This window comes from Lagopus muta, chromosome 3, assembly GCF_023343835.1.
Source record: "Lagopus muta isolate bLagMut1 chromosome 3, bLagMut1 primary, whole genome shotgun sequence".
Taxonomy (NCBI): Eukaryota; Metazoa; Chordata; class Aves; order Galliformes; family Phasianidae; genus Lagopus; species Lagopus muta.
Window position 1 is genome coordinate 19,665,245 of NC_064435.1, and position 15,506 is coordinate 19,680,750.

The following is a 15,506-nucleotide window of genomic DNA, read 5'->3' on the forward strand; positions in this document are numbered from 1 at the left end:
AGAAATGATACTTCAACCCTTGAATGAATGATGCTGGTGCTGAAAATAAATTTATTGAAGACATCTTACAATGGCCACATGAATCCAGTATTTTGTTGTAGAATTCAATTAGAAGGTGAGAAAAAATGAAAATAAGTTACCATGCACTGTACAATAAATTGCAAAAAGTTCAAATATCTTTTTTATCAAATACATGCTGAATTACATTAATGTACTCCCAAGCCATGTTGCAAAATCCTTTTCAACATGCTTGAAAAAAAAAAAAAAAAAGTTCTTAAACAATATTTTTCTCAAATAATTCAGAAATGCAGAACAACCTGCAATCCTCAAACCAAATATGGGGCATAAGAGAGTAATAAGTCAAAAGGTAGCCATTTTAGAATATGATGATCATTGTGGGAGGTGGAGAGGGAAAAGAGTGAAAGGAAGAAGGGAGACTGGAAGGAGAGAAAGGAGGAGGTAAAAGAAGTGTACAATTTGCACATTATGTTGAACTTTACAAGGCTTGTACCTTTTACATTTAAATAAATTTAGTATATTACACTTATTTCTTGTCACATAAACAGAATTTTAAATATTTGCTAGAAATTATTTTTTATTTTTAATATACGTCTGCAAAAATACAGACCATGACTGGTTTAAAGAATGATAAACGTGGTGTGTCTTTGTATCACCCTGTTGCATTCTCTTCCCTTTAAAACCATGCACTAGTGAAATTTATTTTTAAAAATAATATAAACTGTTGAAAATGGCTGATTTATTCTTTTGTTTTTTTTTTTTTGCAAGTTGCAGCCCCAAGAAAATAATTTAAGTGTTCAGCTAAATCTGTGTCCATGCAAAAAAGTTTCTTTAATTTCATACAGTACAGTATATCCACAGAATTTAATTTTTCAGAGTCCATCATATCTGGGGTTTCACTGTATCTATAACTGGATGTTTGAAGCCTGCCACTTTAAGTCTTGAACCTTTCTGGTGTGAAGAGTTTTCAGATCTCAAGTAACTGTTTCAAATGACAGCTGACTTTTCCAGCATCCTTTACATTCTTCTTTTCTTCTAATGTCTGCAATTTCACCAACTTGTAACATGGCTTCATGGGAGGGTAACTCCATTTCTGTGGCATAACCAAGCTTTAGGAGGGGAGGGCAGATAAAGAAACAGGAGCAACAAAATAGATATGCCATTGAAAAGGACTTTTGTTGCATGAAACAGATTGATTCTTTTAGTTTAGTCCATGGCTTCAGATTGGACCAAAACTGAGTGTCCCTGAACTCCAAACCTATCAGTTCTTCGTGACTTCAGTCCTTCACCTGAGGGCCTTCTGTAGGGCACAATGTGTGCAACTTCCTTGAGAACACAGGATCGCGTTGTAGCCCTAGAAACAGGCTCAGAAGACACAACATTAAGCATGCAGTGTTACCAGGGTTTGCGACCTGTAATTTATTTTTTTTGTAACGCTGGTTGCTATGACAACAGTTTCACAGCTGCTATGAGCGAGCATACGAAGGTCCTGTTGAACTTTCAAGAGATGACTGGGAAGCTCTTCTGGTGAGAGGAGCTAAAGTTGGGTCTACTAGGGAAGAAGGGGGGAAGAGTTTGAACCACCCAATCACCATGTTGGACAGGTCCAGTTCATCCAAAAGTATCTGCGCCACTCCCATAAAGGATTTGTGATCCATACGTCCATAGTCTCCCCAAACAATTATCTGTTAGCAAAGGAAATACACGAAAACAGAAATAAATCAGTGACAATGACAAGAACTTACTTGATTCTTCAAGTGCCTCCTTTTATTTAATTATAATATAGTAAGGATGGAACTATTCCACTTATGATACAGGTTAGTTCAGCATATATTACCAAGATACAGGGCAGAAATGAGCTGGGAAGTAACTGAGTAGTTATCCATAATACCAAAGAAAGCCCAGTGAGATAAGAAGCACAGACAGTATAGGCAAAATAATCTATAGCTAACTTTTTCCTAGCATTTTCTACTTGCTAATCATCAGTAGGTGTTACTCTGGTATTTCTGTACTCAACAAGGCTTTGAAACAGTAAAACTTGCCAAATGAAGCATGAAAGATTTTTGTAAATTTCTCAGTGAGAACTGAACAAGAGATGTTCTCAGTTTAAGAATAGCAATGCAAATTACCTGTAAAACTTTTCCCTGGGGACTTTCTTCAAATGATAGAAGTTGCTGATAAAGCGGTTCCAGCGTTTTTCTTGCTACCTTTGTTTTCTTTTTGGCTATGCAGACTCCATTTTCTAATAGATACACCTTTACATACGGTGCTGAGAAAGAAAGAAAACTAAGTCCAGATTTTTGCATTATAGCTACAATATTCTATCACTGTATGCTAAATTTTACCTTTTACTGGATATGTAACTTGTTTGAACAAATCTCCACAAGCAAAAGTAAAATTTATTACCATGCAAAGAATCTCTGCATTTTCTTTATTTTTTCCTTGTATTATTTTTTTCTTTACTTCTTTTCATATGTTCTTTTTTGCAACAAAACAGTTCAGATTTTGACCTGGAAAAATCAGATATTCATAGAATCATAGAGTCTTAGAATGGTTTAGGTTGGAAGGGACCTTAAAGATCACCTAGTTCCAACCCCCTGCTATAGGCAGGGACATCTCCCTCTAGACCACTTTGCTTGAAGCCCCATCCAGCCTGCCGTTGAATGCTTCCAAGGAGGGGGCATCCACAACCCCTTGGGCAACCTGTATTCCTATATATGACTGTACAGTGTGCAAAATAGGCCTGTTAAGTAAATGAATGACTTGCATTGACTTTAGTGAAATTTGGATCAATGCTCCAAATTGTTAATAATTTAAATAATCTACAAAGTGAAAATTAGAGAAGAAAAGACTCTGACACAATTTTTATTTTAGCAGAAAAGCTCACTAAAAATATCAGCCTATTGTCCTTTTCATAGAATGTCACAGAACATGAGATTATAAAATAAGGAGTAAGTATCACCTAGTGGTGTACTTTTCAGAATAGGTACCTATTCCACACATCTTGTTGATTCCCCCTTCATCTCCAAGATTGTTATATCACCTCTTCAGTGTACACCTTATTTCCAGAGAACCACAGAATGGTTTGGGTTGGAAAAGACCTTAAAGAACACCTAGTTTCAACCTCTCTGCCACAGGCAGGACACCTTCCATCAGATCAGGTTGCTCAAAGCCCCAGTCCAACCTGACCTAGAACACTTCCAGGGAGGGGGCATCCACACCTCTGGGCAATCTATGCCAGTGCCTCATCATTCTCTAAATAAATTTTTTTTCCCTATATCTAATCTAAAAAGAGAACGCTCTTTTAGTTTACAGTCACTGCTCCTTATCCTGTCACTACATTACCTTATCCTGTCCTTATCCTGTCTTTTTCACATAGTGAAAAAGAGTCTCATTCCAGTTGTCTTTAGCTCCCCTTTCGGTACTGGAATTCTATCTAATTCCCAAGAATGCATTTGCAATTACTCAAATACTTTTGTGTCTTCTGGTAGCAGAGAACAGCCCATTTTTTTTTTCTCCTGAAGTACTGCTGAAAATTATTTCTGTATGTACTCCATGCTTTTATACCATTTCAGTACATTTCTCTATTTCAATGAACAGTATTGTAATTTGTTGACACATGAGTTTGCTAAAAAAAAGTCACCAAAATTGAATTGTAAAGCCTCAGAAGTTGGAAAGTTTTTTTGAATTCTCTTTTTTTCAGTAGAACTCCATGCATGGTGCCAAGATTTTTCTTCCTTACCTGGCAGTGTCTTTGAACCTGGTTTTACAACAAGGCCACGGGCTCGGATAATTTCTACTTCCAATTGTCCTTTCTTGTCCATCATTCCTACCTGGATATCTCCTAGAAAGCAAAGAAAGAAAGAAATTCTAGAATGAGTATTTGACAACTTCTCTTTTCTGAATTCCACCAGTAAGTACAATCCAGATTTGAATACTACTTGGTAATTTAATACCTATTCTCTTCACTGCTACTTATGCAATAAAACAATGAAAGAGCCCTGCAATAACATCTCACCTCCCTTTTCCATTGCTCTCACTACTTCAAATTACATTCTTTTTTAAGAACTTCAGAGACATGAAGGCAGCAAGGGTATTAGTACAAAGCAGCTCTGTAAAACTGCGTAGAACCATTTCACTCTTGCTCTAGTTTACGAAAAGGTATGAAAAAGTACTTCTGAATGTATAGAATCTGTGGGCATGACAATAACAACTACTTTGCACCTAAATCCGTATTTTTGTTCGATACTACTCAAGTAATTCAAAGATAGAATAGGTCTCATAGCCACATTTAAAAAATGGAATACTGAAGAAGAACAGATAAAGGATTGAATTTTTCAAGGCATCTTTCTACTTTTGAATATCCTTACGAAAATCCACAACTATGTTCTACTTTGGCTCAGGATATAATTCTTAACTATAGACTTAACTAAGTTGTTAAAAATCACAAGGAAAATCCTTGTTTTAAGAATTAGAATCTATTTAATTTCTATGTTCTAATTACCAGACTCAGTATATCACCTTTATAGGACACAAATGCTTACCCATTGATGGTGTTGCCAAGGTCTGTCGCCCTACAAGCTGGGCAGGACCAAGCCCATCCAGAAAGTCACTGAACTGGCTGTCTGCAGCCAACCTCACACCAGGGAAAATCAAACTGAAAAAAATATTGGAAAAAAAAAACAGTAAATACTCTTGAACTTGCCTTTTGTTTTGGTTAGCTTTCTAGATTTTTGGTAACGCTGCTTACAATCTGATCAGCAACTGCTTGAGAAAACAGTAATTTTCTACATGACCAATTAAAAGAAAAATACAAAAGACTAATGAGATTTGTAATGACGAATCATAAATGAATGTCCATCTCAAGTGCATACAGCGCAGCAACTCAAACCAGTACCAGTTTAACAATATACCAGTAAAGGTCTATTGTTCAGTGCTGTGAATACCAGTAAAAAAGATCTATCCACAACAAGACTGTTCTGGGCAGAGCCTTGGACCTGCCATTCAGTGGTCTTTAACTTGGGCTTCTATGAAAACCATGACACAGGACAATTAAAACATATGACAGTCTCATATGTCTGCTCACATCCATTATTCAGGATTAATTAGCAGAATCTTTGAGAAATTCTTTATTCCAGTGAATGGGACCTGGAAATGCTCACTCTAGAAATTCTTGGCTTTGCAGAACAGAGGAGGCACTCTTGAAGGCAGAGGCTTTCAGCAGAGAAATCAATTTTCCTGTGTTTAACCCACAGCACTGCACACACTGTACTGTGTGTCTCTGACCCACCAAGTGTCTTTGATGGAGCTGCAGAAACATTCCTCACACTGCCTTTATGAATCATGGAAGGCTCTCTTGGTCACGAGAAGAAACTTAGGGCTTGGTCTCCATGCAGCCCATCAATGACACAAGCTTGTGGGAAAGATTCTGACTCAACAGGACCTACAGCATTCACCTCACTTTCATCTATCAGCACTGCAGAGAAATGTCAGGTGACCACAGCAATGGCTGCAGCTTACTTTCCCTCGGAGCTGTAGCTGTTCATGCTCCCATCCGTCGACTCCCGGCTGGCCTGGCGGGTCATCCAGTTTCTCATCTCCACAGCCAGCCCTGTCTCAGTGCTCCTCTGGACGGTGCTCCGCAGCTTCTTGCCCCCCGCCTCTGCAGAGACAAAAGAGACATCTCCATCACACCGTGGCCACCTGCACATCTCTGCTATGGCCAGAGAACAGCCACTCCGTGCTGCAGAAACAGTCGATGCCAGATTGCTGACCTGCACCGAACCTTCCACTTAAAACACATCAGTATTTTAGTAACAGGCGAGCAGTCGGAACACCAGCATAAGTGCCTTTTAAAGTACCTTTGTTTTGTCACCAGCAGCTTTTCAAAGCAGACAGCATACACAAAACCCAAGTCTAGCTGAGGAGGTAACCAGATTTACAGTAGCCATAATCTAGTCAGTTTAGGGTATGTTTTCTCTTAGTGATTCAATTAGAATTCTGCCATTATGTCAAAACATGCAGTGTCTGAGGAACATTCTAATCCAGCTGAATTATTTTGTTTAAAAGCATTGGTCATTATCTGCTTAATCAAATTACAGACACAATTATCCATTAGTGAGGATACAGTAAACAACAAATCAAAGATCCTTCCCATTCTTTATTATGTATTCCCAATCTTCTCCTTCCACTTGCTGCTTTAATTTAGCATAAAAAAAGACAGCAGCGTAGTCTGAAACTATTTCCACCTCCTAGTGTCACATTTGCATCTGCTTTGCATAGCTTAATCTTAGTTGTAAACCCAGCACACTGACTGATAGCCCACATCCTCAGGAGGAGCTCTGAACACTGGGGCTGGCTTAGGTAAGAGGACATACTGCAAGAGGAAAGGGCTGTAGACTTCAGCAGTCCCACTTGGTGTCATTCTGTCCTACAGACTGCAGTGTGGGTTGAGGTATTCAACAACCGTATCCCAGCCCATCCAGTAAGGAGGGATACAGATTGGATAAAGAACATGGGAATTGCAGTGAGATGGGAAACAGATACTCCAAACATCTTGAAAACCCACTGCCCCTTGTCAAAAAATGGGATACACTTCAATATTTATCAATAATGAAACACTTCTATATAAGTATTACGAAAGGCTAATTTGTGCCTTGTTGTCACATTGCTCATTAAAAGACTTCTACACATTCCTTAAAATGCTGGGGCCTCCAGTACAAAAAAAGGATGCAGAGCTCTTGGAATGAGTCCAGATGATCAGAGGTCTGGAGCACCTCTCCTATGATGAAAGGATGAGGGAACTGAGCTTGTTTAGCTTGGAGAAGAGAAGATTTAAGGGAGACTTCATTGTGGCCTTCCAATACTTGAAGGGAGCTTATAAACAGGAGGGGAAATAGCTGTTTATAAACAGGAGGGGAAATAGCTGGGTGGATAGTGACAGGACAAGGGGGAATGGTTTTAAACAGACAGGGGAGGTTTAGGTTAAATACTAGGAGGAAGTTTTTCACAGAGAGGGCAGTGACACACTGGAACAGGTTGCTCAAGGAGGTTGTGGATGCCCCATCCCCAGAGGCATTGAAGGCCAGGCTGGATGTGGCTCTGGGCAGCCTGGTCTGGTGGTTGGTGACCCTGCATATAGCAGGGGGTTGAAACCAGATGATCTTTGTGATCCTTTTCAACCCAGGCCATTCTATGATTCTGTGATTCTACGATGACTTTTAATCAGTACATGTATATAACAACAAAAACTCTAATTTTACTCTAGATCTTCAGCTACCTTCATACCTAACAGAGTGAAATCATTTTTATTTCTTCTACAATGTCACAACTAATTCTGAAAATGCCATTATCTGAAACAATGAATACAAGTAAAAAGACACAAAGCTAACATGGCATATGGAATATAAAGGGCAGAAATCAACAATTGGGTTGTAGTGTTCCAAGTGTCTACTGCTCCAATTTTTGTATTAAATTAATGAAAGCTGACAGCTGACTTCCAACACTGTTCCAGTGTTGATCTAAAATCCGATCATTCAGGTCAAAGAAACACTGCCACAAACTGCCTGAAAAAATTTTTACCACTGTCTTGTAGAGAAGGTACATTACATTTCAGTTACATGTGAAAGAGACACAGCTCCTGAAGCCCCATGCTTTTGTTCACTAAAGTATTGTTACAGGAAGTTACCCTTCCATTGTAGGATGGCTTAGCATTCATTTTTGTTCAGTCCTGTTGAACAGTGGCCATTTTCATTTCATTATTGTAGATGTGAATTATACAAATTTAATGGAATGACTCCATCTTACATGATTCGTCAACTTTTCCTATCATCTCTCACAGATGTGGGCGCTTGGGATCAATAAGAATTTGACTACATGATATATATAGTAGCCTTCACTAATTAGCAAGGCAGAATTTTTTTCTGAATTTGAATGAAAATTTTGCATGCCTTCACCCTAGCAAAATATTCACAGAAAAAAATCAACACAAAAGTTGCGTATCAATTTACTGAGAAATTAGGGCACAACTACTGCAATTCAAGTCACAGCGACACGTGTTTCACCAGCTGTTGTTAGCATCCCTCTGATCCAGCATTCCTTTCCCACATGAAATAAGTACTCTGGCTCACAGAAAAGCAAGCCAACAGCTGATAAGGCACAACTTGTTTACAGCCTGAAATTGAATGTGCACTGTAGATCAAATTTAGTATAAATGCAGGTGGTACACAGGAATTTCGACTCTAATACTGAACTGAAGGAAGACCAATATAAAACTGTGTGACTATTTTCAAGCTTTCAGCAGAAAAAGGCATAGCTCTCTGATAGCGTCAAAAGAGAAAGACCTGACCTTTCAGCAATAACACTCCTAATCATGATGTTGATGTTTCTTGAAATTAGAACTGAAGATTTTAACAGCAAAATGGCAACTAGGAACAGAAGTACAGAAGACAGACAGTATATTTAAAAGTTCTTCTTCTAATACAGATTATTTCACAAAACCAGTTCTGAAAACAAACGTACAGTTCAATGAGCCCTACTGAGGTGATGCCATTCCCTAGTCAGATCAATAACATGGGGATGCATCTGCCACTGACAAAGAAGTAAACACGCAATTGGTGCCACTGTAAAGTGGCAGTCTGGAGTGTAAACATGAAGTATTTATACATACACATTCACTTCACACAGTTTTTAACACTTCCCCACCTCCTAAATGAAAGGATGCAGAAATAAGAGAATGAGTAGAGTATTTTGTTGCTAAGTATGTTGCTGACCACCTAAACTGAAAATAATTTTTCTCACAATTTACTCAACTCTGATGAAGAACACTGGAAATGTTCTCCAAATTAGTATAATCTAATAGCCCTAGAAAGAAGAAATTTCTCTTATGTCCTCATCAGCAAATATGGAATATATTATCTGAAAAACACTAGCTCAGAATCTTATGGCCATATTGCAAGGAGTGGAATAAATTATGAGAAATAATTGTTCTGGCATTTATGAAAGCACATTCATTCCTACAGTTAATCACACTGGTAATTTAACTAATGTGGTTACTGCAAATAGACTCCACAGGCCACATTTTCTAAATGACATGTGGAATTATTCGCTCCCACAACTTGGAGTGCAAATCATTTGCAAATTAGGGATGTGACACTCCTGAAATGATCTTCCACATCAAATGGGGGCAAGTTGCAATCTGCAGTGAGCAGAACGGATCACCTTTTGTGAGCAGGGATCTAGCCAGATGAAAACTGTTGCCAGTGGGGGAAAACACAAGGCCTCAGCTTGCCCTCAGCAAGCGCTGGATGCAGAGTGCTGGGAGAGGACACTGCTGGCCCTAGCTGATCCCAACTGGCTATGTTGGTCTCCATCAGGTATGGGATCTCCTTGCAGGACTTGCAGGGAGTATGGGGCAGCTATGGATTCAGAAACACTCTAGTGCCTGGGGGGCCACTTCCCACTGCGGCAAGAAGGCTGGATGAAATTGGTTCGGTATTTTCAGGTAAACTCAGAAGGAAGACTGAAGTGACCATTTTTCAAGAGTAAAAGAATCTGGAAAATTGCTCTGGGCATGTTAAGAACAAGTTAAAAAAAAAAGTCTATTTAGGAACAGTTGATCCTACCCAAGACTAGAGGACAGGGTAGCTGCTGAGTCCCATTCCACACACAGTTCTTGATCTGGCACAGCCCGAGTCTTGTCTGCACTGAAGCAGGCATTTAGCTCTTGTTTAAGCACCACAGCTGACTGGTTTCTTTGCTTGCATCGCCCACAGACTCCAGATAGCCAACATGGAATTAGGATGTACTAATTTAAGCAGGATATGGGAAACCCAGATTCCACCATCACCTTGATGTAAGTATTTGAGCCCATCTTACTGCTTCTCAAAAGCAGTGCTAACCACCAGCTTGTTAAGCGTTCCGTTACAGTCATCCCAATGAAGTTTCTCCTCAGTATATGATGCAAGCAGCCCAAAGAACAGTGCCAGGAGTAGCAATAACCAGGGACTTTTCTTTTGCACTTTAAGTAAGAAGGGAGGATTTGTGCTGCTTCTTCCCGTGCATATCTGATTGTAAAACGCTGAGAAATTCAGACTGGGATGGCAATGGCCTGCTGTAGGAACCCAAAGCAGTGCTGCCCTCAGTATGGATGCACTTCTGAGTGGAAGCAGCCAGTTGGGCAAAGTCTGACACAGCCTAGGCTTAAACAGCCTGAGACTGCATAATGCTCCCAAAGCCCTATAGAAAATCCTGTCCTACAGCATGGGAGGAAGTAACTGCCAAAAGAGAGAGCCTTGCAACTTCTGATCAGAAAAGACTTTTTAAATTTCTTGGGAACTATTGTTAGTTTTTCATTTTTAGTCAAAAAATACTTTTTCACTCTTGTCCTGTGCCTTTCTGTTTCCTCCTCTTGGCTCTGGTCACAATGGAAGCATGGGTAATTAAGATTAAGGTTAACAAGACAGTACCTAAGAAAAAGTGAAAGAAAGAGAGAACTGAATGAAATAATCAGCTGCAAAACTGCCACTTGAGCTTCTGGTCAGTACTGCATGTAGAAGGTTCTGGGTTCCATTCTCAATGAATTCCCATATTTGGGACTCAAGAAGCAGCCACCATGAATCTCAGCTGTTTATGGGATAAAAAGCTTAGACCAGGTTGCAGCATCCTTTGCTGGTATTTTACTTCCCTTTCACAGCAAGACTGGTCACACTTTCAGTGTGGAACAGACGCCCCTTGCTTGCTGTGGCCAAATGATGTGAAGCCAGTTCATCACACCCGGCTCCAAACCAGTGCTGTTGTTTACGGCAGGCACCTACTCTTTATTTTCTCCCATATTTTAATGTTCAAAGTCATATTCTGCCACTTTAATTTTCCTGCTCTGTTCATGATCATTCTCCTGCTAGACTTAAGTGACCCTTCAGCAAATGTTTAAGAGCATCAGAAAATAAAAACTACTTTTGCCTGCATTGGGCATCAGTTTAAGCTTTTTAACAAAAGCTTTTGTAATATTTTTACATGACTGAGGTGTTAACAAGAGCCATATTTACCATGTAGTGGCAATTACCTTAATGTTCCTAAAATTCCTGTATCCCCTGTATTATTATACAGAATCAGTGGCGAGCATACTGCATACAAAATGACCAAACTGGTGCCTCTGGCAGCTCTCAGCTTGTTTCCAATACCTGTGCTGGGTACTGCTCCTCGAGATCCAGCTATGCACGTACAGAACCACAGCAGGGAGGTTTGCTGCTCAGCCATTCCCTTAACCAGAAATTACCCCTGATAAGAGATCCCACATGCTGAAAGCCGTCTCAGGGAGCCTGCCTGGCAGCATAGAGGCACTGCTGGTGCTCCTGCCACTCTCAGGCACCTCCATTTCTCTGCTGGTTACTTGGACCTGGCTATATAACAGCAAACCGGCTGTGCAGACTCTTGGTTGGCTCCTCTGGTTTATAGATGCTGAGTACAGATTTTGACTGCAACATTAACACGGCAGGGGATGTTTTTAAGTATAATACTTTACAGTACAAATCGAAGCAGCAAATTCCTGTTTCCATACATTCCAACTTTCCTCAGTATTTCAGAAAAGATACTTCTATCCTCTGTTTCTTTTTGCACCTGCATATCCCTTGTACTGACATCAGAAACTGCAGCCTCTAGAGGGAAAATCTTTGGCTTTATCTTTTTACTTTCTAACTCAGTCCTTACAGCTTTCCAACTGAACTAATGACACATCCATGCATCTCATTAAAAGATATGACTCTTGTGTGATGGATATTTACCTAAGCACATTTGAAATGGAACAATCAAAACACTAAGCTTGCCCTTTTCAAATGATAACAATATAACCTTCTGATTTTATGTGCAAATAAAAGAAAATATTTCTAATAGTTTTTTAATTGCCTACTTGGCTCATAAGGAGGTCAGGACAGCTCTATTAATGTTATGTTTTGCTTTTTTTTTTGACTGCATGGCCAGGAAGAACAGCAAACACAACTGTACGTGACCACTTAGGCCTGCCCAGCACAGTTGCAGAAGTTTCTGTGTCTGTTTCTGTTAGGACCACAGCTTTTCCAAGTGTACTCAGAGGACCCACCAGCCAACAGCCTTTTACAACTGCTGGAAGACCAAACACAAAGACATAACAATGGAAAACTCCGATGCCCCAAGAACCAAGTGACCTGAATGAACAGTATTTTAGGTACCCTCCCTTAGGCAGGTGATACGAGTGTTCTGGCAATTCAAACCCACCAGGTCTGACTTTGTGTGTGTTCTGGAAGTGTCAAAACAAAATGGTAGTATTTTTTATCCGTTTTGTACATCTTGTACAGTAATGGACATGACTACAAAAAGTGCAAAGCAGTAGGAAATCAACCTAATCCCTAAGCTATTAAAATTCTGAATAAGTAAACCAAGCAATTTTGTAGTATTACATTCTAATTTTACATAACATTTACATTAGGAATCACTGTGTAGGTACACGACTTCACCACAAGAAATTATTAAACCCAGCCTTTGATTTTGCCAGTGACAAAGGATGAGTAAAAATAAACCATCAAAACTGCAGTTCCGAGTTACAACACCATTATGTTTACATGCACATGCAGTTTCCTGGATGATGAACATTCTTGGGCACTCACTGCAAACAGTTACTCCATGTAGTGCCAAGAGCACATTACAACTTCTGAAACAGTGAAGAGGGTTTCTATAATGAGAAGCTTATAAAAGCTTCTTAATTTTTATTTTATATGAATTGAGAGATATTTTCTAAACATGTAGTAATACTCGCAATGCCATTCTTTAACTCAATCCTTTTTATTTTTAGTACAGCAAGAGTCATTACATCCATTATCAGAAGGATCTGTGCAGCGTTTTTGAATGATGTACCAAGTGTGCTGAAACAATTCAACATGTTCTATTAGGACTTAATGAGATAGATGATGCCAAGTAGTTGGATGGCTACTGAGATTACACAAATTAGAAACAGATCTTTCTCCTAGCTTTGTCTAAGATGAGTAATGGTACCATGCAAATATCATTATTTAAATAACCACAGTTCCCAGAACTCTGACATTTCACACTGTAATGACCCATTTCCAAACTACTGCTGTTAAACATTTAGCTCCAGAATTGCAAAGGTGGCAACCCAGCATGGCAATGCTCTGACTGCGCTGTTGATCTTACCACTGAGAAATGGCAATTGCAGCATGTAGATGTAAGTCAGAAGGCTTTTTCAGGTTGATGGAAGTACCACCAGGGATGAGACCTGCTGTACACTGTACTTTTGTGGCTGCTGCTGCAGCCATGCCTGAGCCATCTGTCAGCTGTTCAGGTAGATGCTGCTGAGTAACCAAAGCTCAGAAAAGAAACACAACAAATGTAGAAGAAATACAGCATTACAATTCTGCTGGGCATATCCATCATATAGTCAGTTTGTACTTCAAACATTAATTCTTCCGCAATCTATTCCACTTTTCTCTGTAGTTTTTCCAGCCAGTTCCCAGATTCCACGTGTCTTTTTTCCAGCCACTTTCATTATTCTGCTCACAACAGTATAGCTATTTCTATGCCTCTTATTTAAAAGGTCTTATCCACCTCAGTATTTACATCATTCACCAAAACAGTACCTGGTAAAACCACCTGGACTGAAAAAAGGCTAACTAATTGCTGGAAATGACTTCTGTGCTGCCTCTGCCCTGGAGTCAGCCAGAAGAGTGGGACGGATGGGAGACCCCAGTCCCACAGCATGGATGGAGAGGCAGACCTGGTGCAGTGCTCGAGCAGAAAGCATGAAAAAAACTACTGGACATTTTGATGTCATACAGATTTATCCTCCAATGAGCCAGGAGATCAGCAGTAAACAGTCTCTGGTCTGTTAGCATCAATCAAGCCTACAGTCCTTAAAGCTCTGCCTTTTGCAGCCCCTCTGTAAGGCAGTGCACCTTTCCTTCATTTTCCACTTTCAATCTGCCTATGCACACTGCACACAAACAAGGTCATCTTTACCAGCAAGGCCAAAAAGTAGGCCAATTCCCCCAAGAAGATGCAGTTATTCTCATTTTCGTCACTGCCTGATATTCTTGCTACTACTTTATTCCTTTTAAGAGGATAATTTTAAAGCATAACTACTTCATGTGCAGGATTCTCTTCACTTTAATAATTACCACGTTAATGAATTTATTGTTACTACTTCCCCCATTTTCTATTTCTGGTTAAATTATTGTCTGCTTGTTATTGTCTACTGGGACCTCCGGAGGGACAGTGTGGCCTAACCACAGAACAGAATCCAGGAACTGTTCAGCTTTATTCCAGCTCTACAAGTGAGCAGATGATTAATCTGTGAGTAATGCCACTGAAACCAATAACAGCGCTCAACCACACAGTTAAGTGTACATTTAAAGCAGTCTTGATCATTCACTAACTAGCATCAATGGCAATATTCCTGCTTGCATCTACGTGGGATTGAACAGTTCAAGCAAGTTGAATTCTAGCAAGTTTTCCAGATAGTTGTCAGCTGGAAACAACAGCATATAATGTGTTTCAGTTCCCACTGAACCCCTCTAGCAACATTCATGTTATCTCTTATAGTAGACATCATTATGCAGAACTGTAATGTATCTTCTCAGCTAACACAACTCATTCTTGCTATTTTTGGCATGATTGTCTTGGGCTGAAGAACATTCTGTGGCTTTTTTTCTCAATTGCCTTTTGTTTTTCTAACATATTGGGATACCAAGATTCTTTCCAGTTTTTTTTTTCTGAATTAATTTGTGTCTTAAATTATCGTAAATTATCTCTTGAATTGTCTTCAACACCTGCAAAACATTTGACTTTCCCCTTGAATCTCACAGCTCCAATACCATTCAAAAATTCAGTGTTTTGGCAAAAATATGAAATTGAAATATACTCCCTCTTGGAGGGTGTATTTCTACACACAGGTCTTGCCATGAGCAGCAGCTCCATAGCTGCAGTCCTGACAACCTGCCATTTAACAGCATATTCCATCACCCCAGAGTAAATGCCAGGCAGAAGTGAATGTAAATAGAGTACGAAAAGGAAACTGCGGCACAAATTTATTACAGCAAACAATAGACATGGTGTAATGTGAGGAAGTACCAAGTTAGCAGTCCGACTCATAAAAACAGACACAGGCTTTCTACTGACCACACGCAAACAGAGCCTCTGCTTTTGTTTCTCTGTATGGAATACCTGTCCTTACCCAAAAGAATTCACTTGCTCAACCACATTATCCAATCAAGCATAGGAAAGTTTGGTAAACTCAAATCCACTGCTTTCTAACTTGTTATGTGCATAAAACTTGGCACTACATCTACATGGACATCTAAAAGGATGTCACAAACACGTACAGTAGAAACTCCCAAGTTATTTACTGACAGCATTTCCTTTAATCTCAACAGAGCAGGGATTGAGAGACCAAATATGAGGCTCAGATGCTTCAAGAGCTGTTTTGGAATTTGCCCTCTGTACCC

The 15,506-nt window shown here is 39.6% G+C and overlaps 1 protein-coding gene across 50 annotated transcripts in view; it reads right to left on the reverse strand.

The window, feature by feature from the left end:
• Positions 1-253: 253 nt before the first annotated feature.
• The window catches only part of RIMS2 (regulating synaptic membrane exocytosis 2), a 436,647-nt gene continuing 421,394 nt past the window's right edge, over positions 254-15,506 (reverse strand). For all 50 annotated transcript variants that reach the window (XM_048938982.1, XM_048938984.1, XM_048938989.1 and 47 more), the window contains 5 exons: positions 5,539-5,680; positions 4,563-4,675; positions 3,761-3,862; positions 2,148-2,287; positions 254-1,703 (listed from right to left, as the gene is read on the reverse strand). In XM_048938982.1, the coding sequence (XP_048794939.1) occupies positions 1,485-1,703; positions 2,148-2,287; positions 3,761-3,862; positions 4,563-4,675; positions 5,539-5,680 (716 nt within the window). In that variant the 3' untranslated portion in view covers positions 254-1,484. The remainder of the gene's footprint in view (positions 1,704-2,147; positions 2,288-3,760; positions 3,863-4,562; positions 4,676-5,538; positions 5,681-15,506) is intronic.